At 43.9% G+C, this 26,946-nt stretch overlaps 1 protein-coding gene across 1 annotated transcript in view; it reads left to right on the top strand.

The window, feature by feature from the left end:
* MAP4K5 (mitogen-activated protein kinase kinase kinase kinase 5) overlaps positions 1-26,946 on the top strand; it is a 146,912-nt gene that overhangs the window by 61,051 nt on the left and 58,915 nt on the right. The window contains exon 2 of the mRNA XM_063438987.1: positions 5,770-5,827. Within this exon, the coding sequence (XP_063295057.1) occupies positions 5,770-5,827 (58 nt within the window). The remainder of the gene's footprint in view (positions 1-5,769; positions 5,828-26,946) is intronic.

Here is a 26,946-nt window from a genome sequence, read left to right as displayed (position 1 = left end):
CGGGCCGCCCAGGGGTGTGCGAGCCTGCCGGCTAATGCAGGGCTGGCATTGCCCAAGTGCCAGCCCTGCAATGTGCCTGCGGACCGGAGGGGAGATCAGAGATCTCCCTCCCCGGTCTGCAGGCACATTGCTGACAGCCGGCAGGGGAGGGAGTGAGAGAGGACCCGGGAGCTCTTACCTGCAGCTCCTCCGGGTCCTCCTCTCGCGAGATTTGGAGCGTTGCCGCGGTAACCACGGCAACGCTCCAAATCTCGCGAGAGTGAACTCTAGCCCTGTAACTGGGCTAGAGTTCATCTCACCACCACTGGGACCACCAGGGAATCCCCACCGGACCACCAGGGACTAAGAAATGTCCCCCCTCCTCCCAGTAAAGGTAAGAAGGGAGGGGGGACATCAATATATTATTTTTAATTAAATAAATTAAAAAAAGCCTCCCTACCCTCCTTACTCCCCATACACACACTGCCCCCATACACACACTGCCCCCATACACACACTGCCCCCATACACACACTGCCCCCATACACACACTGCCCCCATACACACACTGCCCCCATACACACACTACACACACAGCCCTACACACACTGCCCCACAAACACACTACACACACTGCCCCATACACACACTACACACACAGCCATACACACACTGCCCCACAAACACTGCCCCATACACACACTACACACACAGCCCCACAAACACTGCCCCATACACACACTACACACACAGCCCCACAAACACTGCCCCATACACACACTACACACACTGCCCCCATACACACACTACACACACTGCCCCCAAACACTGCCCCATACACACACTACACACACAGCCCCCATACACACACTACACACACTGCCCCCAAACACTGCCCCATACACACACTACACACACTGCCCCACAAACACTGCCCCATACACACACTACACACACAGCCCCACAAACACTGCCCCATACACACACTACACACACAGCCCCACAAACGCTGCCCCATACACACACTACACACACTGCCCCACAAACACTGCCCCATACACACACAGCCCCACAAACACTGCCCCATACACACACTACACACACTGCCCCCATACACACACTACACACACTGCCCTCATACACACACTACACACCCAGCCCCACAAACACTGCCCCATACACACACTACACACACTGCCCCACAAACACTGCCCCATACACACACTGCCCCGCAAACACTGCCCCCATACACACACTACACACACTGCCCCACAAACACTGCCCCATACACACACTACACACACTGCCCCACAAACACTCCCCCATACACACACTACACACACTGCCCCCAAACACTGCCCCCATACACACACTACACACACTGCACCCATACACACACTGCCCCCAAACACTGCCCCATACACACACTGCAAACACTGCCCCCATACACACACTACACACACTGCCCCACAAACACTGCCCCATACACACACTACACACACTGCCCCCAAACACTGCCCCATACACACACTACACACACTGCCCCGCAAACACTGCCCCCCATACACACATCGCCCCAAACACACACACACTGCAACTCTCACACACACTGCCACCCTCACATACACACTGCACCGCTCACACACACATACACACAATTTTGAGTCTATGTCTTTATGTGACTGTGTTTGTGATTTTCTGACTATGTATGTGTCTGCGTGTTTTTTTAATATATGTGACTGTTTTTTTTTTTTTGTCTTATTAAATCAAAACAAGCGGGCCACGGAAAAATTATCAAATGTTTACCGGTCCGCGGCGATAAAAAGGTTGGGGAGCACTGCCCTATGGTATTTCCAATGGTGGTATTTTAACACGTTCCATGCACTAATTCTACCACCAGTCTTTGTCAAACTTTTGGGTAGTCATTTTTGTGTTATTTTTTTTTTTTTTACACACATTTTACTTTAGGCATGGATTCTCAGCTCCTGTTATGTATTACTGCCAAAGAGCACCCCAATATGTGTTCAGCAACATCTTCTGAGTACAGTGATACCACATATGCATAGGTTTGTTGGGTTGTATGTGCAATGCCAAACTTCTAACGTGTTTTTCAAATTTGACATATCTTCTTTTTGGGGGCCTTTTTACATATACCAATTTATTTTCTTCCCATGAACGTGCATATATTTGAAAAGTTGACGCACCAAGGTATTGTAAATGGAGTGTTTTGTGTTTTTTAGTAAAAAAATTTGAGAATGTGTGGTGGTTTTTTTTCATTTTTTTTCTTTTTACACATTGCTTTTTGACTGTGATTTAGGAGAGCCTTTTGTTGGTTAAGGTTCAGTTACAATTGTAGGACTTGTAATTTAAGTTGAAATTGATAGTATTTCTTCTGATTGGCCTATCTTTAGTTTGGGGCCTACCACGTACCCCAGTTGTATTTATTGCAATGAAAGTGCATATATTTGAACTGTAGACACACTGAGGTTTTGAAAAGTAAACGTAACAAAAATTTTAAAAGCAAATGGGAAAAAAAGAAAAAATGGACCAGTGTGTGGTATTATTTGAAGCAGTTCCCAATGCAGAGTCCAGGCTATCCAGGGCAATCAGGACAGTAATTTATGGTGTCCTTTCTCTGCCCTCTCTTGGAACAGACTCTGCATCTTTTTGAGGGATTCTTCATCTTTTTGGGGGATTCTTCTTTGACACAGGAAGGGGGATTTTACAAATAAAGTGTGTAGCCCCAACTATGCTCTCTCCCATCACCACCTGGGGAGCAGGTGCATCTCAGTACAAAATCCCTGAAATGATCTGGAGCTGAAACTGTAAAAAAAAGTCAATTTCATTCCGGGGTTTGCTTTTTTTGAACAAAAAAATCATTGTGGGTTGCAATCTGCATTAAGTAAATTGCAACCTTTTTGTACCAGGCCCTTGTTTTGCGTATAATTAGGTAGGGCTGCAGCAGCTGATCTGCCAGATCAACCCCACCCAAATGCTGGTTATAGGCCTTGATGCACACTGGCTTCCTTGTGCTTTCAGCTCTGCCACGTACAGAGACCTCCACAGTCCTCTCAGTGTGGATGGTGGTAAAAAGGTACACATCCTACTTGTCTCTGTAATTAACTGCCAACAGCTTCTCTTGGCGCAGAGCTGAGGTCTCTCCCCTTCGTAGCCGGGTGCGTGCAAGTTGTCCTGGGAAACATGCGTAGTTCTTTTTGATTGTACAGCAAGCTCCTGTATCAAAACCATACAGTAGGGACACTTGTATAAAAATTGTCTGTATACAAGTGGTACTCTTTGTTCATCAAGGGCAATATCAGGTCCCAGACAATCTTGCCACTGGTTCCCATATGTTCTGGGCAACCTGGAGGGTCAAGGTGGGTAAATTGGGGACTACATTGTTTTAAGAGGTGAGCTATATGGAGGGGGGGAGAGGGAACAAAGGGGGATAGCAGGATCCTCCATCACGCTTTGTCCAGACTAGTTCAAGTCACTTTACAAAACCAGCCCCCCTCCCCTCCCTGCACCCTCTGCTTCCCTCTGCTTCCCTCTCACCTTGATGCTGGACAGATTTACCCCTCTTCCTCTTCCCTCAGTCACTGGAAGCAGGCTTCCCCCTTCTCCTCTGCCTCAGCAAGGCTCCCCTTAGGCTTGTCTTCCAAAATCAAACACCACTCAAAAAAATTCTCCAGCCAGCCAGGAGCCTCAACTGCAGCCAGACTCACCCTCACTCCCACTGACTGCACTCACTCTTACACAAATCTTACTGCTCCTGGCTCAGCCTATGTTAATTTTGCAGGCAAAATGACATGTTTTCTCTTTCCCCCCTCTCTGCCCCCCTCCTTAATCCGCCTCTAATCCTTCGAACGGTATCACGGTGGCAGCTCGGAGGAGGATAACGGTTTTAGACTAATGCTGCATATCCCTAGTGGCTAACTTTGATATCCCTGGAAATAATAGATTATGATTGCCACAATGCTAAGCCAGCCTGAAGGTTGGCAGAGCATTGTGGTAAATTTAGTTCACAAACTTTTGGTGTTCCAAGTTAGTCGTCACTGCGCTGGAAGTGCTGGGTGATTTTTATAATTCACTTTCTCAATGTACATTGTGCACATTGTCCACCATTTTTATACATAGACTCTAAACTAAAGGCTGAAAGGAGTTTGGGCTGTAAATGTTAAGTGTTACAGGACAAATGGAGACTCGCAGTTTTGGCATGACCTGCAATCTAGTAGCACAACTCCCATGACACTCAGCCCACCGATCCAGCTGTGGATACATCTCATGATTTTGGCCCAGCCTAATGCAAAATGGGACTGTTTTCTCTTCAGGAAATGCCGTATAGTGTTCCCTTGAATCCTATCTCGGCATTGTGTGTGCAGTTTTGCTAGGAAATGTATGTATGGAGTGGGAGAAAATGTATTTAAACAAGTTTTTCTCCCATCTGTCTCTCAATTCCTGAGCAGACACCCAGACAGGGAGAGCAGAAGAGACCTTCCACGGGAGGTTCTTCTGCTCTCCACTCATAGCATCATTGTGCATGGTGCTATGGAAACCCCCTAGCCATCACTCTAGACACGGCTAATGAAGCCAATGTGTCGGTGTCGCTGAGGAGGCTTTCCTTGCTTGAGGAAGTGTCCTCAAGCAGGACACCAATAGAGTAGTAGTGCAGGCGGACCGGAGAGCAGACATCGCAAATGTGATTGCGGCAGTGCGGAGCAGGAGACCAAGATAAATGGCCAGGTCCGGATGGAGTGCACTGTGCAGCTGCTACTTGCTCCGTCAGATTATCCTGGAGTGTTCTTGGGAAAATGTAGATAGAAACATAAAATGTGACGGCAGGTAAGAACCATTCGGCCCATCTAGTCTGCCCAATTTTTTAAGTACTTTCAATAGTCCCTGGCCTTATCTTATAGTTAGGATAGCCTTATGCCTATCCCACGCATGCTTTCACGTCATGCCCAGAGGTCTTTCTTAAAGAGGGGCTACTGTCACGGTTATCACCGCAACATACAGACAGCGAAATGGGGTCGCCCCCGAAAGAGCCCAACAAGGGACGTGAACCTGTGGTCTTGTGCATTCCAGGTCTGTGTCTCTGCCTCTGAACCACATTCTGTAGATGTTGCTGTTTATATTAAAGGGCTATGTTTTATATTGCCAAACAAAAAGAACAGGATGTATTCACCAAATCCACTACATTCAGATGTGAAGGGTTTGATACTTGATGTTCCCTTAACTTTGATCTTATTTATTTTAAATGAACTTGCATTCAGTCTTTAAAGTATACTGCGGTTCTAACTTCAAAATAAAGATATCTATACATATTTCAGCTGAGTTTCTAATGTATTTAAATGTAACTTTGATCTTTTTTTTTTTATTTTTCCTTCACAGTACTGAAATTACATTGCATGCAGGCTTTGAAATATTACGAGGTTTCTAATTTCCGAGTAATTTTTATGCCTGATTGGTTACATATTACTTGAAAGTTTAAACCCTTTCATAATAGACACTAGGTACCATGACCACTTCAGTAAATTGAAGTGGTCATGGTGCCTGGACTCTGTATGCACTTCATTTCCCTATGAAACGCTGCACACACAGAGTTTAACTCCTTTGCTGCTGCTGGTATAAATCCACCTTCAGCATCGTCATTGAGGCGTCATTAGCCAGCCTGGAGCAAACGTCCTGGGCTGACTAATGGCAATTTTGTGCATGTTTCTTTACGTTATGTAGTGTGTCAGCAGCTCCCATATCTGTAATATTAATTTAATTTTCTCTTCTTATTTCCAGGCTAGGAATCTCCAAACGGGTGAATTGGCTGCTGTAAAGATAATTAAACTGGAACCTGGTAAGTGTTGGCATATGAATACAGCACATTCAAACACAATACTGTGTGAAAAATATGCTGTCCACTTCCTTCCCCATAGAAGGTTTAATTTAAAACACTAGAAGCCGTTTCATTATCTCCTGTCTCAAGCACACTTAGTGGTTTCCTTAACAGGAAGTGTTTGAAGAACTATGTGTTGGAGACATATACAGTCTCTGAATTCATCATCGCATGGCAGTGCATGCTTTTTCATAATTCCAGCTACTTTTTTTGTGTAATATACATACTATGAAGACCCTGTCATCTATATGTTTTGTGATTTACAGTGACTTTAGGTAGATCTAGGGTATAACAGCTGGTAATGTGTACTTTAATAATGTTTATAATACTTGCAATTGTGTTTGTTTTATTTATTTATTATTTATAAAATGCTCTTTTTGCTTATAGTAACCCTTACTGGCATAGTATCCCCCATTTAAAGGGGCAATCCAGTCCCTCAAAAGCACTTCAGGTGAAGTGTGTCTTTTTCATTTTACAAAAAGATCAGATGTCAATAGAAATTGGCACTTTTATCAATAAACCTTGTTACAACTCCTCTGGCTGTCAATCAGAGAGTAGGTTTTGTTACTTCCTGGTTGTTTCGCTCTGTAGAGCTAAACTCAAGAGACAGGCAATTTCTCAGAGCACTTGTCTTGCAAAGACTTCTCATTGAGATGCACAGAAAGTCTGCGTGAGGTTAAAATGGGGAGGGCTTGCAAAGGCTTCAGACAAGAGATCTGCGGCTTTTTCAGACTGGTTTTAGTTGTACCTTCAATTAAAAAAGTGTGTGTGTGTGTGTGAGCGAGCGGACGGGGTTAATTTCTTTATTTTTGTATTTGGAGTGTCCTTTTAACCCCTTAAGGACCAAACTTCTGGAATAAAAGGGAATCATGACATGTCACACATGTCATGTGTCCTTAAGGGGTTAAAGATAAAAAAAAAGAGGAATACACAAATGCCTAGTTCCCTCCCCTCAGCTCGATCCTACTCCAATGATACCACTTCCTGAACTATAGGGGGAAGGGAAGTCCAGTAGTACTGGCTGAGAGGAGGACTCCCACCAGGTGGTCTATTGCTGACAACAGACCTCAAATATGTAGAGGTTGAACAACATTAGCTAGCCCAAAAGTGTTGTTCTTGGTTGACTAATGACACTCTAAATGTCCAGTTACATCTCCGGCAACATTAGGTTACAACCCTGTATGTGCTGCATTTCAAACTTAAAGGCACACTACACTGCCCAAATACAAAGTAAATCTAAATCACTGTTTAGTAGACATACCCCAATGAAAACATGTATGTATTTAATTATGCATTTTATCATTTAGTTTATAACTAAAAACAGCTTGCAAAAATGCATTTCTCTTTTCTGCTGCCTTTGAAAGCCCTCCCCTTTTAATACCGCCAAGGCTTTCTGTCACTGTCCAACCACAGACTGCCCAATGTAGCTCAATGAGAAGTCTTTGCAAGGCAGGTGCTCTGAGCAGTTGCTGCCTCTTGAGTTTAGCTCCATTGAGCTAACCAAACAATAAAGTAACCGGGCCTGTTTAAATCTGCACTTTTTGCTAAATTTAAAAAACAAACAAAAAAACACACTCTTTACACATTAAGCTTTTCTGCAAGCTAAAGTGCCTTAGGGCTCTGCAGTGTCCCTTTAAATACTGCACATATAGACTCCAAACACCATGATCACTTCGAGACAAATTCAAAACATACAAATGTATCACATTTTACTCTATGATGAGGTACTATGTGTGTGTTTAGTTTTGTAGTAAGTCCGTCTGCTGTTGACTAGATGCCTTTTGGGCATGGATTTCTGTCTGTGTACTACTGTTAATGCCACACAAATTCCAGGGTGTGGTGGAGAAAGTGACATACTCACATTAGTGTTTCTCTCTCCTTATAAATCTGCCAGTTAAATTAGTTCTTTATAATGGAGAACTGGTTGTTTTGTTTGTGTGTTTTTTTTTTTTTGTGTGTGGTTTTTTTTTTTGCTTTGGTCTTTATTTAGGATTCAGAAATATAAAAAAAACAAAAAATAGAGGGAACAAATGTACCTGTAAGTCTTGTTTATATATTTCGATTTTTTTAAAATTTATTTTCACATTTATGTAGTATATTATATGTATATTACACATGGTGTATGTCTGAAAACATTTACTATATAGACTTGAATGTTGAGAATGAGCATCAATTTATTAAACAATGAAATTATTCAGACACCATAGTGTTTATTGATTAAACCGTAAAATGCAGTGAATTGGTAACAAAATATTAATTTCTGTAATTTGTGTATTTTCTTAATCTGCGTTGTCCTTATTGTTCGGTTGTCCGTTCACATTGATGCTGGTCTTAAGATTCTTTGTCATTACTTATGCCAGTGGCCTCATATTTTACTAGCGCTTCTATGGAGCATCCTGCAATTGTGCAGGGTCTTCCTTTGAACTGTGTTCTCCCATATGCATATGTGAATTTAAATTTAAAGTGATTCTTAAATGGTTGAATTAAGGGGAAAAAAAATATCTACATTTTCAGTTTGATTATTTTGACACAAAATATATATGAAATGTACACTGAAACTTTTGTGAATCTATTTATCAATGTTTGGTTTTTCCAATGGAAAAGTAGGGAAAATGTATAAAAGGCATATTATAAAACATTTTATCACTTAAAATAACTCTTATAAGGTGAAATTTCAAAAAGTTAACAAGGCATATTGCAATTAATCACAGTCTTTAAAAGAGTAACAGTCAAGTCCAGAGAACAATTCATATTCTCTTCATTTGCAAACTAATCCTTTAAGGAACACTAGAGTCACCAAGACCACTTCATTACAATGAAATGGTCTGGTCCGGATGCAGTGTCCCTGTCCCCTTAACCCTGTAATGTAAAACATATTGCATTTTTTTTTTTTTTTTTTTTTTAAATAAACTGCAATATTTACATTGCAGGGTTAACTCCTCTTCTAGTGGCGGTCATACTAACAGCTACTAGAGGCTCTTCCACAGCACATAACAAGGAAAGCCTTGGGGGGCGGAGCTTGACTGCCATGCTGCCTGGACGTGCTCAGCCAGAGCTCCCGGGCCAAGCTTCAATTTACGGGGACTAATCCATGTCCACTCACTCTTGCAACCCACAGCCTGCAATCTTCTTGCTCACGGGACGACGCTGCACCTGGGGATACCCGATGTAAGGGTCCCTCCCGCTGAATTACCCGACTCAAGGCTTGCGGCCTACCCGCGCTCGGGCCGAGGGGAGACGGCCGCTCTCCCGGTTCAAGGGCTGACGGTGTAGCCTCCACTTGAAGCTGCCCCCCCCCCCCCTTTGGACCGGCGGGGGTTATCCCGGTCCCCACTGGCCCACCAAGCAGACCCGAGCAAACGGTAACCCGGCAAAGGGACACAAGCACAGACCGCAGCATCCACACGCAAGATGGCGGCAACGCAGGCCCAACAAAAGTCCACGCTGTCGGCAACGACCCAGGGGTGCACGATAGATTCTCTAGCACGGCGCATAGACGCAGCCTTTGATCGCTTCTGGGCCAAATTGGAGGCTCACACCGCGGCGGAACCGGCCCGGGACTGGAGAGGTGAGCTGAGCGGAGAGAGGCAGGAAAAGAGCGGGCCCCCTCTGGGCACAACTATCAAGCTTCCAAGAGTACCTACATTCAAAGGCCCACCTGGGCAGAGAGCACATAGGGAGGCAATCTCCCGGCATCACCCACAGCAGCTGAAGCCCCGACGCCGCAGGCGGCGTAGAAACACCTGGAGCTCAAGCTATCCCCAACATGGGAAGGATCCGGACTCCAACGTGAGCAACCGACTCCGTGGCAATGAGATGCAAGCTCTCCTCAGAACCTGGGGCTGGAGGGAGGCCAATCTCTGCACCTGTCTCACGACGCCACATGCCTGCCTCAGCGGGCTCCCACGCACTGGCGTCGGCTGAAACTGAAACTGGACTTAAGCTACAGGTCTGGTCCCCATTCCTATTTGGGCCTAACTGGACTGCACAGACACCCTACGCTAATGTGCTATTTATATCCTAGCACAGCACTAACCTGGACTTGAGCTCTTATCTTTCATTACTATATATGTTACAAATCTAAACGCTGAAGGGCTTACCCTGAACTGCAACTCCAGTAGTGATTGGGTTAATAGGGACACAATGGTTTATATAGCTAGTATGTTTTGTTTTTGATTCTTGATGTATTCATTACTGTAGAGCAGGATCTAGTACAGACCCTAGCTTACCTAGTCCTATGCATAAATACCTTAATATTAAAGCCTAACTGCAGCACTAATACAGAGTTGAATTGTATGCCAGTGATGGTTGGGGTAGGCTTGCTTTGCATCTTCTAGCGGGTTATGCCAGTATAGCCGACTACCATTATGCTACTATGCACTTGGAAGAGGTTCCTAGCATGCTCAGTCCAGCCTGTTATGACCATACACAGAAATGTCAATGTTATCATATATTGCACAATCTCCAAAAGTACATCCTACTGGGCACCATTTGATATCACTCCTGTAGAAGGTTTGCTGCATGCCTATATGCTACTTAAAACGCGACTACTCTCGCATAGGCTAATCTTACCTGTCACTAAGCTAACAAGCATACCACTAAGCTATAAGTAAGTTAAAATATATAAGCCTGTTCGTCTCTCAACCAGTCGCTTACTCTGAATAATACTAAACATGTGCACTGATTTTCTACGACTGTTAAAATTTGTCAGTGTGTCTGCCTGCTCCAGCGGCGGTGGCGATGCCAGCTTGTTCGCTCTATTGTTGGGTCCTTGGGCCCAGTGGTCTAAATATTCTGCAGTTTATCTATAGTTCTAAGCCTAAAACATGTTTTGGTTTTTTATTAGTTTTTTTTTTCTGATCTATGACCCCGAAACATTTCTACTTAATTATACAAACGTGCAGCAACTCGGATAAATGCTTAACTACTCACTACCTGATACCTGACTAATCCTTCTCAAGTATCCACTAGTTACACGAAAATCTATATTGTTTTTGTTGCTCTATTTTGTTGTTATGCAGTCACGTGTCAGCCATTGATCCTTCTACTTAATATATAAAAAAGAGGCAGACGATTATCTGAGGTGATATATACTGAACTGTTATGACCCCTTCATGCATGTACTGTATCATCTCCGTCTCTTCATTCTGTATCCCTGCAATTTTATGCCTCAATAAAAGAAAGATTGACAAAAAAAAAACAAGGAAAGCCTTAAATCATGAGGAGCATTGGATTGGACCCAACCTGAGGAGGCCATGCCTTTTTCGGGACAGCTCCTAGGGAAGAAAGATGAGCAGCGCTGAGGGAGCCTCAGCACTGTAAACAAAGATGGGGGGACCTATTAGTAGTAGCATCAGGAACACTATAATGGTAACATTATAGGTTTTTTTTTTCCCATTATGCGTTTAAAAGAAAGGGCATCACAAAAAAACTAATACTCCTAAGTTACAAGTGATTTCAATCTTATGTTATGTATGTGGTATAGGAAGGAAACCCTATCTGTCCATTTTAAGAGAATGAAAACAAATAAATATATATTATGTATGAGTGCACTTAAATTGGAATGAACATATGGCAAAATACCAAAAAGGCCTCTGTCATGAAAGCAAAGAGTCTTGGGAAAACCTTATGGTATTTCCAGCTCGGATGGACGCTTCCAAAACAGAATGATTCTATTCTTTTATTTATACATATTATTTTTTGTAAACTTGCTTTGGACATATTAATCTCTCTTCTGAGAGTTTCAGATATTAAAGTGTTAATTACCACTAAAATTGCTAGGATCTTAGATGACAAAAAAGAAAAACGAAAAAGAAGTTTCAGATGACAAAACTGCTTTTAATTGCGTATTACAGTATTGACCTGTGCTAGGCTTCCAACCATTGTGATGTTTTCTGATTAGTCCTATGTCATTATTACTAAACTTCATTGCATGTGGCTTCAGCTACATATGTTTACGAACACTCATTGTTTAGTTTCAGAGTACACAAACTGCTTTGTCACTTTACAAGCTGAATCCTGTTTTTCTGGTAGTGTTGTGTGTAAATGAATACTGGGAGTATCGATGTTGTCCAGGTTAAATGATTAAAGGGACACTCTACCGCTGAAAATATAATTATTTTTAAAATTCTTTATTTTTGTTGCAAATAGGATTAACAAACATTCCTGTGGTGCTACGACAGCAGGCACAGGTGGAATAATGCATACAAGGTCGTGGCGATAAACGGTTGCACATTTTTTGTTATAAAGTAGGATAATATGCTAGGAACACTTATTGTAATTCAAGAAACACTTGTATGTAAAGTTAACGAGAGTCATTGCTAAGAATATCATGTCGTTCATAGTAATAAGAATAAACCTCGCCGTGTTATCTAGTCACGCTGGATCTATGCAGTGTGCGGTGTAGCACGATTTGCGCAGAATAGAGATAAACATTGCTTTGTAATGGAGACATGCTAGGATCATGCTTTGTTAGGTATTGCTAGATCTGCGCATAATAGAAATAAACATTGCTGCGTTATCGGGGCATGCTAGGGTTATGCTTCACTAGGCTTTGCTAAATTTGCACATAATAGGAATAAAAATAAACATTGCTGTATTATCGAGATACGCTAGGTTCATGCTTCGGAAGGTTTTGCTAGGTTTGAAAATATAATTATTTTTAATATAAACTTATCATTTATAGATTTCAGGACAATCTAAAAACACATTAAAACTTACCATTAAACGAACATTAGGCAGCCAGACCACTTCATATCAATGAAGGAATAGCAGTGTTTATTTACATTGCAGGGTTAACATGTCTCTAGTGACTGTCAGTATGACAGCCACTAGAGGCACTATTGTAAAATAGCAGAGCAAAACTCTATTTTAGCCAGATGGCCTCAGAAGACTTCTGATTGGAGCAGCATGACATTTTGCCACGCATGCGCACTAGCTTCCCAATGCATTCTTATGGGAAAGCATTGTATTGGCTGAGATTATAAGCATTGATGATGTCAGAGAAAGAGGCAGAGATGCACAAAGGAGACCGACCCTGCGAGGGCTGAAATATAAGATAACCTTTTTTAACACTTGCACCCTGGCCGGTGACCTACGTGGTGACCATGGTACTATACCATTAGGAATGTATATTTGTATTCCTAACACTAAAGTGAGCCTTTAATCAATCGCCGGGACAGCCTCCTTGCTGCAGCCCAGTCCAACTAGCATTGATACCGGAGAAACTGACGGAAGCCAAGCACAGAGAGATGGACACAGGTTTCTTCAGGAAGGAAGAGATTCTTTATTGGATCACCGATCGGGACTCAGAGGGACTAGCGTCACCAAAATACAGCAAAGTCTGAGCCCCGGACAATAGTGCAGGCTCCTTATATAGGCATATAACTCCTCCCATATTAAGCTCCACCCGCACATTCTCTTAACCAATCAACACAAATAAGAATTAACTTCCTGTTTGACCGCATGGCTTGTCCAGCACAATGGAGGAGGGGGAATACTATATCCTGTATTCTTGCACATGCTCCGTACACTACTGATCGTATCTTGCCTCGTGCAACCAACTGATCGATACGTCAGCATATGCACGTACACATGCCACGTGGTAATCTCGGCCTACTAAATTTATTTTTACCGAGATTCCACCACATTCCCCCCTTTGATGCCTCTTGATATTTTACAATTACTTGAGGCATCACTTAACCTTGGTTTGCTTACACCGCAAGTTACCTTGAACCAGACCAGACTTATCTTATGATGTGGATCTTTTAACACTCATCTTCCTGCATTGGTTCTCCTTGATCTAAAGCCTTATATTTATATATTGCCATTATCTGTGCAGCAGCCTTCCTCTCTGCTATACTTCCTATCAGGCTTTGCACAGACCTAACTACTAAGGGTATAAGACACGGTAGGAGTAGACACAACAGTAAAATCAGTAGGACTCCACCTACCACTGCCTTAAGCCCTCCAAACCACTCATACCAGCTACCAAACCAACTACTTGGATTGTACCCTTTCCATACCTGAGTAGGCACATGCGCTAGTTTAACCATATGGCTAGTAAGCTCAGCTATTGCTTGCCCTTCGTCGTCTATTTGAAGACAGCAATTGCTTAGGTTAAACTTCCCACATACACCTCCCTCTACTGCCAAAAGGTAATCCAAGGCTAATCTATTTTGGTAGACTGCTGTCCTCATCCTGGTGTTATGCTTCGCTAGAAGATTGAGCGCCTGTGATGTCTCATTAGTGATAATCTCAACCACCGCCTGTAATCTTATAATACGGTTGAGCATATAAATAGGGGTTCTATAACCAAAAGTACCATCCTCAGCCCACGTGGCTGGCCCATAATAGTCTATGATACGCTGGGGAGGCCATTCATTATCTTCCCAGGTACCTATCTCTATGGGTCACCTTTTCTTCCTATGATTCACATCATACACTTTAACACCTAAAGTCTCACCTGTTTCAATCGGTAACAAGAAGAAGGATGGTTTGAGCATACCCAACACACATGCCCCTTCCCAGTCCTGTGGCAACTCCGAATAGGCTTTCTTACCACAGATCCAGTACAAATTTGCTGGGGCTCTCCAGGTAGATGTGATGGATAGATCAAACCACACATCCTTTAAATTGGCGTATCTAGCAAACGGGTTAGATGGTTCTGAGACATTTGAAGCCGACCACCAAGTTGTATTCTTTGTATCATCATCATAAGCTTTTTGCCCTAGACAAGTTAATTCTCCTACAGAAGTATTATACATTATTCCTTTCCTTGCTATGCAAACATAACCTATGATGGAGGTCTTTAATCTCCACTCAGATTTACCTCTAACACTCATATGATAATCGGCTTGTGTAGATATTAATTGGTCAACTGCCTCAGAACCGGACATTACCTCCTTTGCTTCCCAAGGCCATTGGTCTCCCATGTTAGTACCTCCACACACATAGCAGTTGGTAACATTAAGACTACCGGCAATACTTTCAGCTAGATCGATGAACAGGTTTTTAGCGTTATGGGGGATCTTATTATCTATACTCATCTCTTCATAAAAGGAATGGTATACTTGATGAGTCTGGGAGGATACCGTATCAGTCTCTATCCCTATAAACAATAATGTCTAAGGATCTAAACCCGTCCCGTATATCTGAAACCCAAATAAATTGCCATACTTATCTAGGAACTTGTCGGGGTTATTAATAAGTATATGGACTGGGTTGCATTCCATAGACTTACAATATGGGCTAGTCGGCAACTTAGTCACTATCATGTCTTTGTCTACTGTCTGTCCCCAAGTCGCCCACCCCACACAAGACCAATATGGACAAAAGTTATAGTCTTTATTTGGGCATCTAGGACTCACATATTTATTTTTGCTACTGGGACAAATGTATTTATCGTTAGACCCATACGTCCTCTCCCATCTAAGATCCCCACATACATTCCACGGCTTTCTACCACTCGATATTGCTTTACACGCATCAAATAGCAGAACACCCGAAGAATGTACGGATTCTAACACCGTCTTATTAATTAGGGTCCCCTGAGGATCTCCATTCCTGAGAGTCAACCAAATTGTACGAGGTTGATACTCCGGACTGAAGCACTTAGGTTCTCCTACTCCTAAATGGCACACACTATAATCTATATTTAGGTATCTACATCTCGATACATCTCCTTTACACTCGTATTGTGAATGCCAAATTAGGGTTTGGGAAATATGGTTACCTGTTCTCGTAGTCTTAATGCATACCTCACAGCTAGGAGTGTCGGTACCTCTACCTTCCTGAATATAAAAACACATGTAAATAAACACAATCAAAAGCACATCTTTCGCCGTCATCCTCAGTCTTCGTCCGTGCGATGGAACCTCAGCTTCCAGGATGTGAGGGCTGCAGGGAATGGAGTTCTGCTCGTCTTCACAGGTGTCCCTTCGAGACTTTCCTGGCTTATACACTATGTGATGGTAAGCGGACAGGCTTTATTATGGCCTTCTCACTCACACCTGTAACAATAAAATTTGTAATCCACAATAATTCCTCGTTACTCCGACTGAGTAGTGCGTTTCAACCGGATCTTGCAGGGATTCTCTGGATCTGCTGTAACTTGCCAAGAATCGACTGCTGCTGGTTTAACCCTGGAGTGATGTATCCACGGAGTCACTTCTGCTACTTTTATCGCTGTAGGGGTAGACAAAAGAACAACATAAGGACCTCTCCACTTGGGCCCTAACGGTACATTATTCCACTCTTTAATCCACACTTGGTCTCCTGGATGATAACTATGAACAGGGGGATAAATATTCACAGGTAATCTATCTTGTACCCATTTCTGTACCTCCTCCATAGTCTTACCCAACTCTACAACCTGCTGCCGGGTAATTCCTTCTCCCAACTGACTCAAATCCCCCCTTAAGTTACCAAGTACGGGAGGTGGTCGCCCATACATAATTTCAAAAGGAGAGAGGCCCATCCTTCTGGTAGGGGTACTGCGAATTCGCAATAGAGCTATAGGTAAGAGAACGTTCCACTTAAGTTGGGTTTCCTGACACATTTTAGCCAACTGGTTCTTTATAGTTCTATTCATTCTCTCTACCTTACCAGAACTCTGGGGTCTATATGCAGTATGAAGCCTCCACTTTATACCAAGCATATGAGTCAGTTGTTGTAGGCACTGGTGAACAAAAGCTGGACCATTGTCCGATCCTATAGAACAGGGTAGTCCATATCGGGGTATTATTTCTCGTAGCAGGAATCTCACAACTTCTCCTGCTTTCTCTGTACGAGTAGGACATGCTTCTACCCAGCCTGAATAGGTGCACACAATTACCAGCAGGTAACGATGTCCACCCGATTTAGGCATCACTGTAAAGTCTATTTGTAGATCGGACATGGGGAGTCCCCCCATAAACTGGACTCCTGGTGGCTTTACTGGTCCTTGTCTTGCATTATTCTTAGCACACGTTACACATCTACGTACAATGGCCTGAGTCAAGTTGGACAATCTTGGTATGTAGAAATGTTTTCTAAGAGATTCTTCAGTACTGTCTCTCCCAGAATGTGTCCCGTTGTGATAATTTTGGACAATTTCTACCGCTAGCGATGCTGGTATAACTATTCTTCCATCTTCTAGCTGATACCACTTATTCTCCAGATACTTTCCCGGTTCAGTCTTTAACCACTCCTCTTCTTGAGCTGTATAAACTGGAGTCCATTGAGACAGTGGGGTTGGTATTAGAGCAGCTATATGCCCCACATACTCCTGTCTTCCTGATTCAGCAGCACGCTTAGCTGCACTATCTGCCATCCGATTTCCCTTGGTTACATCACCATCTCCTCTCAGATGCGCTCGACAATGTATGATACCGACTTCTTTCGGCTCCCACACTGCTTCCAATAGTTGTAGGATTTCAGCTGCGTACTTGATTTCTTTGCCTTCTGAATTCAGTAGTCCTCTTTCTTTATACAAAGCTCCGTGGGCATGAGTGGTTAAAAACGCATACTTAGAGTCCGTATAGATATTCACTCTTAAACCTTCAGCCAATTGTAACGCTCGTGTTAGTGCTATTAATTCTGCCTTTTGTGCTGATGTTCCTTTCGCCAGTGGCCGAGCTTCTATCACCTTGTCTATTGTTGTTACTGCATATCCTGCATAGCGGATCCCTTCTTTCACATAACTACTGCCGTCGGTGTAATATTGAACATCGGGGTTCTGGATGGGAAAATCACGAAGATCTGGTCTACTTGAAAATACTTCATCCATTACTTCCAAACAATCATGTTGACTTTCAGTAGGTTGTGGCAAAAGGGTAGCCGGATTTAAGGTGTTTACAGTCTCTAAATGCACTCTTGGGTTTTCACACAACATTGCTTGATACTTGGTCATACGGCTGTTACTAAACCAATGATTTCCTTTGTAATCCAACAACGTCTGTACTGCATGTGGGACTCGTACATAAAGTTCTTGACCCAGAGTGAGTTTATCGGCTTCAGCTACTAGCAGGGCGGCTGCAGCTACGGCTCTTAGACAAGGTGGAAGTCCGCTGGCCACTGCATCCAATTGCTTAGACATGTATGCAACAGGTCTTTGCCATGATCCCAAGTACTGTGTCAATACTCCCACAGCCATTCTTCTTTGCTCGTGTACATATAAGTAGAATGGTCGTGTGTGATCAGGTAGACCTAATGCTGGGGCACTCATCAAAGCCTTCTTCACATCTTCAAATGCCGTTTGCTGTTCTTGGGTCCATAAGAAGGGGTCGTGCTCTGTACCTTTGATGGCTGCGTACAGAGGTTTTGCTAGTATCGCATAGCTGGGAATCCATATCCTACAGAAGCCTGCTGCCCCCAAGAATTCTCGCACTTGTCTTCTATTCTTGGGTATTGGTATTTGGCAGACAGCTTCTTTTCTCTCTGGCCCCATAATCCTTTGACCTTCAGAGATATGGAATCCCAGATACTTGACAGTTGGCAAACACAACTGAGCCTTCTTTCTAGACACCTTGTATCCTGCCTTCCAGAGAATGTGTAGTAGATCGTGCGTTGCTTGCTGACATTTTTCTTTTGTAACTGCTGCTATCAACAAGTCATCTACATATTGTAACAATACACACTCTCCTGGGATAGACTCGAAATCCAGTAGATCTTGACTTAGGGCTGAACCAAATAGGGTAGGTGAATTTTTAAACCCTTGGGGCAGTCTTGTCCAAGTCATTTGGCGTTTTGAGCCTGTTACAGCGTTCTCCCATTGGAAAGCGAAAATACATTGACTTTCTGCGGCAATTCGGAGGCAAAAGAAGGCATCTTTGAGGTCTAAGACTGTAAAGTAAGAAGCCCCGCCCGGAATTAAAGCAAGCAGGTTATATGGATTGGGTACAACTGGATGTATGCTAACAACCGCATCATTGACTGCTCTTAAGTCCTGCACAGGTCGATACTCATCTGTACCGGGCTTTTGAACAGGCAGCAATGGGGTGTTCCAGGGGGAAGTACAGAATTTTAGGATACCATACCGTATGAACTTATCCAGATAGGATTGGATGTTCTTCTTAGCCTTCTGCGGAATGTGATATTGTCTTAGGCTCACTGGATAAACCCCATGTTTCAGTTAAATTTTTATTGGTGGAATATTGCAGGCCAGTCCTGGTGGGTTGTTCTCTGCCCAAACTCCTGGTATGTTAAACAATGTCTCATCACTCCTAGGGTTTTGGCTAGTCAACACTGTATAAAGTCGCCACTCTTCTTCCTTTGGTACGGATAAAGTCATAATACCTGAAGGTCCATTAAACTTTAAAGATGTTGTTCCATTTGGTAGGAACGTAATCTGCGCTTGTAATTTTGATAGCATATCACGTCCCAGCAATTGGACTGGACATTCAGGCATATAAAGGAATTGGTGTTTTACTACATGGCCTCCCAATGTACAGAGTCGACTTTTAAGAACCGGTTTTTCAGCACTTCTTCCAGTTGCTCCTATCACAGTAATAGTCCTTCCAGATGGAGGAGCAACTAGATTAGTCACCACTGAATGTTCAGCACCAGTGTCGATCATGAACGCACTCCTTTTCCCCCCTATTGATACATCGACCATAGGCTCCGCTCGACCAAGGGGGATGGAGCCCGGTCGGTATCAATAGTCCTCCATGACCGTGTCAGCCAATCCTACGAAGTCCCTACCTTCTCTATCGCGGGACCTTTGCGCTGCTGGAATATACCTGTCTTCCCTAACACTTCCTCTATTCCCATTACTCCCTCTATAACCATTACTCCCTCCGGGGCCTCCTCTACCTCTCGCTCTGCCTCTAAAGTTTCCGTAACCTGTCCTAGGTCTGTCTCTCTCAGACTGTTCTCTTCGCGGACACTCATTTCTCCAATGCCCTTCTTCCCTACAGTAAGCGCACTGATTTCTACTTAGAGGTTCCTCATTCCACTTACTATCGCCTCTATCTGGGCCCCGTCTATCTACGCCTGCGATCGCTACCGCTAGCATATCAGCCTTTTTACGCATCTTGCGCTCTTCCTCTTTCTTGTTTTCTGTATCCCTGTTCATGTAAACCTTATTTGCTACCTCCATTAGTTGGGAGATTGACATACCTGCAAACCCTTCTAACTTTTGTAGCTTGCGCTTAATATCTCCGTATGCTTGGCTGACAAAGGCGGAGTTAACCATTCGGGAATTGTCTGCGTCTTCCGGATTAAAGGGGGTGTACAAGCGGTACGCCTCCAATAATCGGTCATAAAAGACACTAGGCGCTTCATCGCTTTTCTGGATCACCTCAACTGTCTTCGACATGTTAATGGCTTTCTTTCCTCCGGCTTTCATGCCAGCAATTATAGCGTCTCTATAGGCTCTGAGTTGAACCATATCAGCACCATTTACGTTCCAATCGGGATCAGTGTTGGGATAGTGTGTTGCGGCCCATGCTGCTGGATTAGCTTGGTTCAAAGCACGGGCTCTATCTTCTAATGCTTTAATGGCTGCTTGATTTATTCTTGTCCTTTCCTCATTATTAAATAAAGTCATTAGTAACTGCTGGCAATCAGCCCATGTCGGATTATGCGTCTGTACTATTGAGGTGAACAGATCAGTCATGGCTTGTGGTTTCTCAGTATACGAGGAATTATGGGTCTTCCAGTTTAAAAGGTCGGTAGTGGTAAATGGGACATATACGAAGACTGGGTCAGCGTGTGCCATTTGACCTGCGGCATCGAGATAAGCTGACCCGGGATTTAGGCGAAGAGGCATCTGATAGTGCTTTAATTGTTGGGCACCAGTCAACTGTCGGGTTTGGATGGGGCTACGTAGAGAGGCGTCAGTCATGGGTTCCGGTCGGGGAGAGATAGGGTATGGGGATGTGGGAGGTTGGTTTTGGGAAAAGGTGGTAAATAGAACACTTCGGGCCGAGCTAGATGAAGCTTGACCGGAAGTCTGAAGTGGCGCCAAATCAGGATATTCGTTTTTAATGGGGGTGGGTTCTGGTTCCGGAAGGGGAGATTTAGTACGAGGGGGGGTGGATCCTGTACTGGAGGAGGAAGCGGAAGTGGATGAGGGTAATGAGGGGAGGGGTGCAGGGCTTCCTGCGTTTGCGTCACTTCTTCTTAACGGAAAGTAAGGGGGCGGCAAAGGGATCTCGGACTCAGGGGGCGTGTCCAAAATGGGCCTAACACCAGTCCTAGTGGACGAACAAGTCCTAGCTACCATGAGGCGACACTGCTCCTCGTGGCATGTCCGGAGCCATTTTGGCGAGTCATTTACGGCCTGTCTCCAACAGTCAATATAAGGAAACTGGCCGTAAAGTTCAGGCCTACCTGATACAGCCACGTGTAAGCGCTGTACCAGAGTTGGATCCAAACTGCCACGTGGCGGCCATGCCGCAACCAAAGTAGGCCACTCCCTAGTACACAAAGTGACCAAACGTACAGGAGACATCTTTACCCCAAAATCACAAACTTTGAATCCCTTTTTAAAATTCTTAACCATACATCCTAAGGGATCCGGAATCGTTGACTGCGACGCACCCATACTTAACAATGGAACGTCGTCGACAACGAATACTATACACGCGTACTATTCAACAGTCACACCCGTTTCCTCCGGCAACAGCACCACGTGGTACGGTTACCAAGTGAAACGTACACAATAACAATAAACACTCAGGGAATTCCCGTACACACACAGCTGTTACACCAGTCACTATATAATCAATATTATGCCCTTTGGCGTAACTGTACAGTCACCCACGCTATAATTCTCTATATATGAATTACCCGTCTATAACACACCCCAGTAACATCGTCTTTTACAAATAGCGGTTACAGTACGGTTAGCATAGGTCAAAGCACAAGTTAAGGTCACAATACAATTATTAGTGGTTATGGTGTTAAACATGCAATGGACGACAATGATTAGTACTTATTATACAGTGTCAGTAAATATACAGGGTTATGGTACCGTGCACTATAATACAGCAACACACTATTAACACTCTCGCTAGACGGCTGAGCTCGCGCTATCTAACAAGATATACACTTTACTAAAACAATCGTTAACACATTTACAATTCCCAACTAAACTATTGGCCAGTACCTTGAATGGACTACCTAAAAACAATCTACATACGTTTTGGTTAGCCACACTGCCCAATCACCACATATATAGCGAGCTAGAGAACCGAATTTACACAGACGCCTCTTAGTCGCACTATACAACGAGCTAGAGGACCGAATTTACACAGACGCCTCTTAGTCGTACTATCAAAAGTCTAGTGGGTTCCAAATTTACACGCCTTCCCACTTAGCCCAGATAGGATGAGAACTAGCGAACCGGATTTACACAGACGCCGCTTAGTCTCCCGGTCCCTCCGACCTAGCGAACAAAATATACACCCTAGAACGCTAGTCTAGACAAGACACCGGTGTCCGGCTAGGGCTTATTTTACACCAGAGCGCCCTGCCTGACTAACCAAATCAAACGGTCTGACTAAAGAGCGTTCGATCGAGCGGTGCGCCTTCGCTCCTTCCCTCCGACAGAGGGGGCAGATACAGATTCAAAAACCCCTTTGGGCCTACCGCACAATCGGTATACCCCTAGCGGGTCCTGCCGTCTAAAACAGCAGTTGTCTTACCTCCTCGTTCCTGAACCTGAGTTCACACTCATCGACGGGGACACCCCAGCACTTCTCACGTAGAGGCCGATGATCTCCTGGACAACAGACCAGTGGCGCCGAGACGAAGGGAGGTCCACGCAGAAGTTCAGGGGTGCAGCCGTAGAGAACGTGGGCAAAGATAGACCGTCTCACGCCTCTGCCTCTCAGCTACCGTTGAACGATGAGCTTCCCGGCCAATGCACCAAATGATACCGGAGAAACTGACGGAAGCCAAGCACAGAGAGATGGACACAGGTTTCTTCAGGAAGGAAGAGATTCTTTATTGGATCACCGATCGGGACTCAGAGGGACTAGCGTCACCAAAATACAGCAAAGTCTGAGCCCCGGACAATAGTGCAGGCTCCTTATATAGGCATATAACTCCTCCCATATTAAGCTCCACCCGCACATTCTCTTAACCAATCAACACAAATAAGAATTAACTTCCTGTTTGACCGCATGGCTTGTCCAGCACAATGGAGGAGGGGGAATACTATATCCTGTATTCTTGCACATGCTCCGTACACTACTGATCGTATCTTGCCTCGTGCAACCAACTGATCGATACGTCAGCATATGCACGTACACATGCCACGTGGTAATCTCGGCCTACTAAATTTATTTTTACCGAGATTCCACCACAGCATGAGATCTTCCCTCTGGATTGTTTCATGTCCAATCAAATGCGGACCTCTGGTGCATGTGCAGAAATCGCGCACTGCAAAGCATTGAACCCAGTGGTGTTTTCCTCATTTGGCGTTGCCATGCTATGTGTTACACTGAACGTGATGACCTTCAAAAGTGAAGAGTTTGTATCCCATAACTCCATGCTCGTAATAATGAGATGTGATTTATATTATTTTCTCAAACCAACATTGCAGCTGCTCCATTCATTTAGCTGCTCTACGCTGTAAATAGTTGCCCTCTGCAGGTATTGATTGTCAGATATAGCAAGAGAGAGTAAAGGTATAATATAACTAATCTCCTGAATGGGGGGGTTACCCCTAGTGAACAAAAAAATCACTAATAATGAACAGACACTAGACTAGAATGTCAGGTTAAGTAGGAGTTTAATTAGGATATCCTATGGAGTGGCAGCCCAATGTGGGCTCCTGCACTATAATTAATTAATTAATTAAAATTTGTTACAACCTGTAGTTTTTAAGCATCAAAAAACAATTCTTAAAGGGACACTATAGTCACCAGAACCACTACAGCTTAATGTAGTTATTCTGAGGTCTTTATCCTGTCCTTGCAAGCTTTTCGATGTAAACATTGTCTTTTCAGTCAAAAGTGAGTCACTCAGACGGCCTCTAGAGGTGCTTCCTGCACACTGTGCATTACCTATGTTAATGCTGCCCATATTGACACATTCAATGCATCTCTATGTGGAGAAGTTGATTGGAGCAGCGTGGCGTTTTGCCGCTCATGCGCACAATATTCTCCCAATGCTTTCCTACAGGAAAGCAGTGAATTGGCTGAGATCGTCAAAATTGATGATCTCAGCCATGGAGGACGGGCCTTCTGCGGCGTCGCCAGCATGGCGTGCGGAGAAAAGGAAGTAAAAACACCTTTCCCGTGTGATTGGAGGGGGCTGGCCACTAAACATACACATTCATAGACAGACAGACACACACTGTCAGTGAGTGTGTGTATCAAATCAGAGTCACAGACACACACACTGATATTGCAACACTGTCTTGCACCGTTTAGTGATGCCAGGGCTGAAGTGACGTCATATTCCGGCTCTCGGCATCACTAGAGGGCGCGCAAGAGTGCAGAGCAGGGAGATTACAGCTCCCTTGCCACCTCCGTGCTCAGTCTGCCAACATGCTTCCCTCAGCCCTCCATGAGCCTGACCGCCAGCCAGCCTGCCTGCCTGCTTCCCACAGCTCCTCATGAGCCGGCCGCCCGCCTCTGCTCTCAGGCAGCCGGTCAGCTTGGGGGCTGAACGGTCTCACAAAACCATGGGAATTGTTGATCTCTGCCCTAGTGGTACTGGCATACCCGATTCCTGTTCAACCAGCTGTCTATGGCCAAAGTCACGGCTTTATGCCCATAAAGGAGCCTTGACTAATGTACTTTCCACCAATTCTACCTGTTGGTACCATGAGATACAGAATGTACATAACAATGTCTGCTCTTTACGCTACACTTACATTTTGTACCAAACCAAAAATACTGCCCGTGAATGTTTCAATCACCATTTCTTTACCCCGCTTTTTTTTATTTTGGAAAATATCTTCATAAAGAATTTGGGGGCAGGGGGGACAAATCCTCTCAAGCTATATGTGACTGAATATGAGGACCGTTACCCAATATTTTGTGTCCGCCCTCCTGGTAGTCTGCTTGTCCTGGTCCTGCCATTTGTTGCAACTGTAGTGTTAACGTTTAGAGTGTTCCAAATTACTCCCATTACTCTTGGCTTTTCATGATAAATGAAGCAAAGGCCACATAATCTGTGAGACCGTAGTCACGGTGTGCTCAGCCGGTATTGTTTGGGCGTTGGGAGGGAAATTATTTTCAGTTGATGGAGCAATGATGAGTTCTACGTAAACAAATCATTTTGTAGCACGTCCGGGCTTGTTCACTTTGTGTAAGAACACTGCACGCCAATATTGTTCTGCGCATAGGGACAGCTTGGAACTTAATTAACTCTTCACTGACCGTCATTCAGTTATCAATTTCGTCCTTGCATTAGAGGCAGTGCAACAATAGGGATAACGCATTTTCTTGCAGCAAAATAGGCAGAAATGTAAAAAAGAGATTAAGCCCCTCCTCATCCTCCTCTTCCATTAAAAGACCCCCAACACCACAAGCATTTGGCAGGGTAAGTAGGTAGTACTCACATATTTAGATTTTAGGCTAAGTGAGGCGGCTGCAGCCGGTGATTGAAAGCAGCTCTGTATGTGTGCGCGGCTAATCCCTCTTTGAGTGCTGATATGCAAGCCAGGCACCAGCATTCCACGCTCTTATTACCTCCACCCAGTCTGCGCATGCGCAAGGCGATCAGAGTCAAACAGGAAGGCCTTTGAGGCCATTTAAATCCAGCAGCTGGGTGCTCTTCAGCTCTGTTGTGTGTGTGTGTGTGTGTGTGTGTGTGTGTGTGCCCTTATCAGCTCTCCATCACAGCCAGAGGCCTAACAAAGTAAGACTTTTTGCTTATACTTTTGTTTTAAGTCTCTTGTCCCATGTGTAGAATAGTTGAATATTTTTTTTCCCACAAGTTTAATCTTGAGACCTCAGAGAAACCTGTGTAAAAAGATAAATGTACTTCTAAGTCCAAACATCTTATGTATGCATCCTGCAATCAGGCTATGCCTGATGGACATCACAAGAAAATCTGTAATGTTTGTTCTGAAGATAGAGCAGAAGAATCTAAGAAATCTGAGGTTTCTGCTTTCCTGCCTTGGTTTCAGGCCAGTCTCCAGCAAACCTTTTATGATCTAAATTAAGTAGCTATTCAAGCAGCTCAATCGTCAGTTGTCAATAATAAGAAGACGACGCGTAAACGAGAAGAGTTTCAGATCCAGGAACAATTCCTCAGGAAGTTCACTTCTGAAGATTCAGATGCTTCATCTGATGAGGATTTAGCATTTCCCTTACATTAATTCATTAAAGAAATGTCTTTGTATATAGAAGAAAACATAGATCCAAGCAAAAATAAGAAAATTTATTCCTTTTCGCTTAACTCTAACTCTAAAGATCTCATGCTTAGTGAGTGGAGATTTCCCTCCACAAAGAATTTTCTTAAAGACTTTATAACTATATTTTCTATTAAGAAGACAATAAGAAATTAGAAGATCTTCCAAAAGTCAACGTGCCTATTGCACAGCTAGGCAAAAAGACCGCTCTGCCTATTGGAGACTCAAGTGGGTTGCAATATGCCATGGACAAGAAAGCGGAAACTACGTTAAGCACTGCACAATGTGTTGGCGCTTTATAAATAATATATATATATTTTTTTTTAGTAAGGCCTTGCTTACGGGTTCTTCTGTAGCCAAGGCACAATGCCCTTGGTTAGATTCACTGAAAAAAGTATATAGGGACGAATAGAAAGAAGATCCAGTAAAATGTCTGTAAAATATCAGAATGGCATCTGATTTCTTGGCAGACTTGACTTCAGAAGCTCTTCTGGAGGCAAAATCCATGGGACTTTCTACTGTTGCAAGCAGGGCTGTCTGGCCAAGAGGTTGGTCTGCTGACTCTGTGCCATATGCTATTCGAATAGGGGAGTAAGTTTGGTTCTCAACTGGATGGTCTTCTAAAACAAAAGCAAAAAAGGAGCATTCTTCAATAATCTCTTACAGAGATTCCAGTTATCGCACCAGGTAATAGGACCAATGTGCACCCCCACTGCGTGTGGTACAGTTTGTTTATCAAAAAGGCATAGGTCATATAGATCTGCGAATAATAAGTGTAATCTCTCGT

Source organism: Pelobates fuscus, chromosome 13, assembly GCF_036172605.1.
Source record: "Pelobates fuscus isolate aPelFus1 chromosome 13, aPelFus1.pri, whole genome shotgun sequence".
NCBI classification, from domain to species: domain Eukaryota; kingdom Metazoa; phylum Chordata; class Amphibia; order Anura; family Pelobatidae; genus Pelobates; species Pelobates fuscus.
Note: the sequence above shows the minus strand (reverse complement) of the source record. Positions and strands in the feature narration are given on the sequence as shown.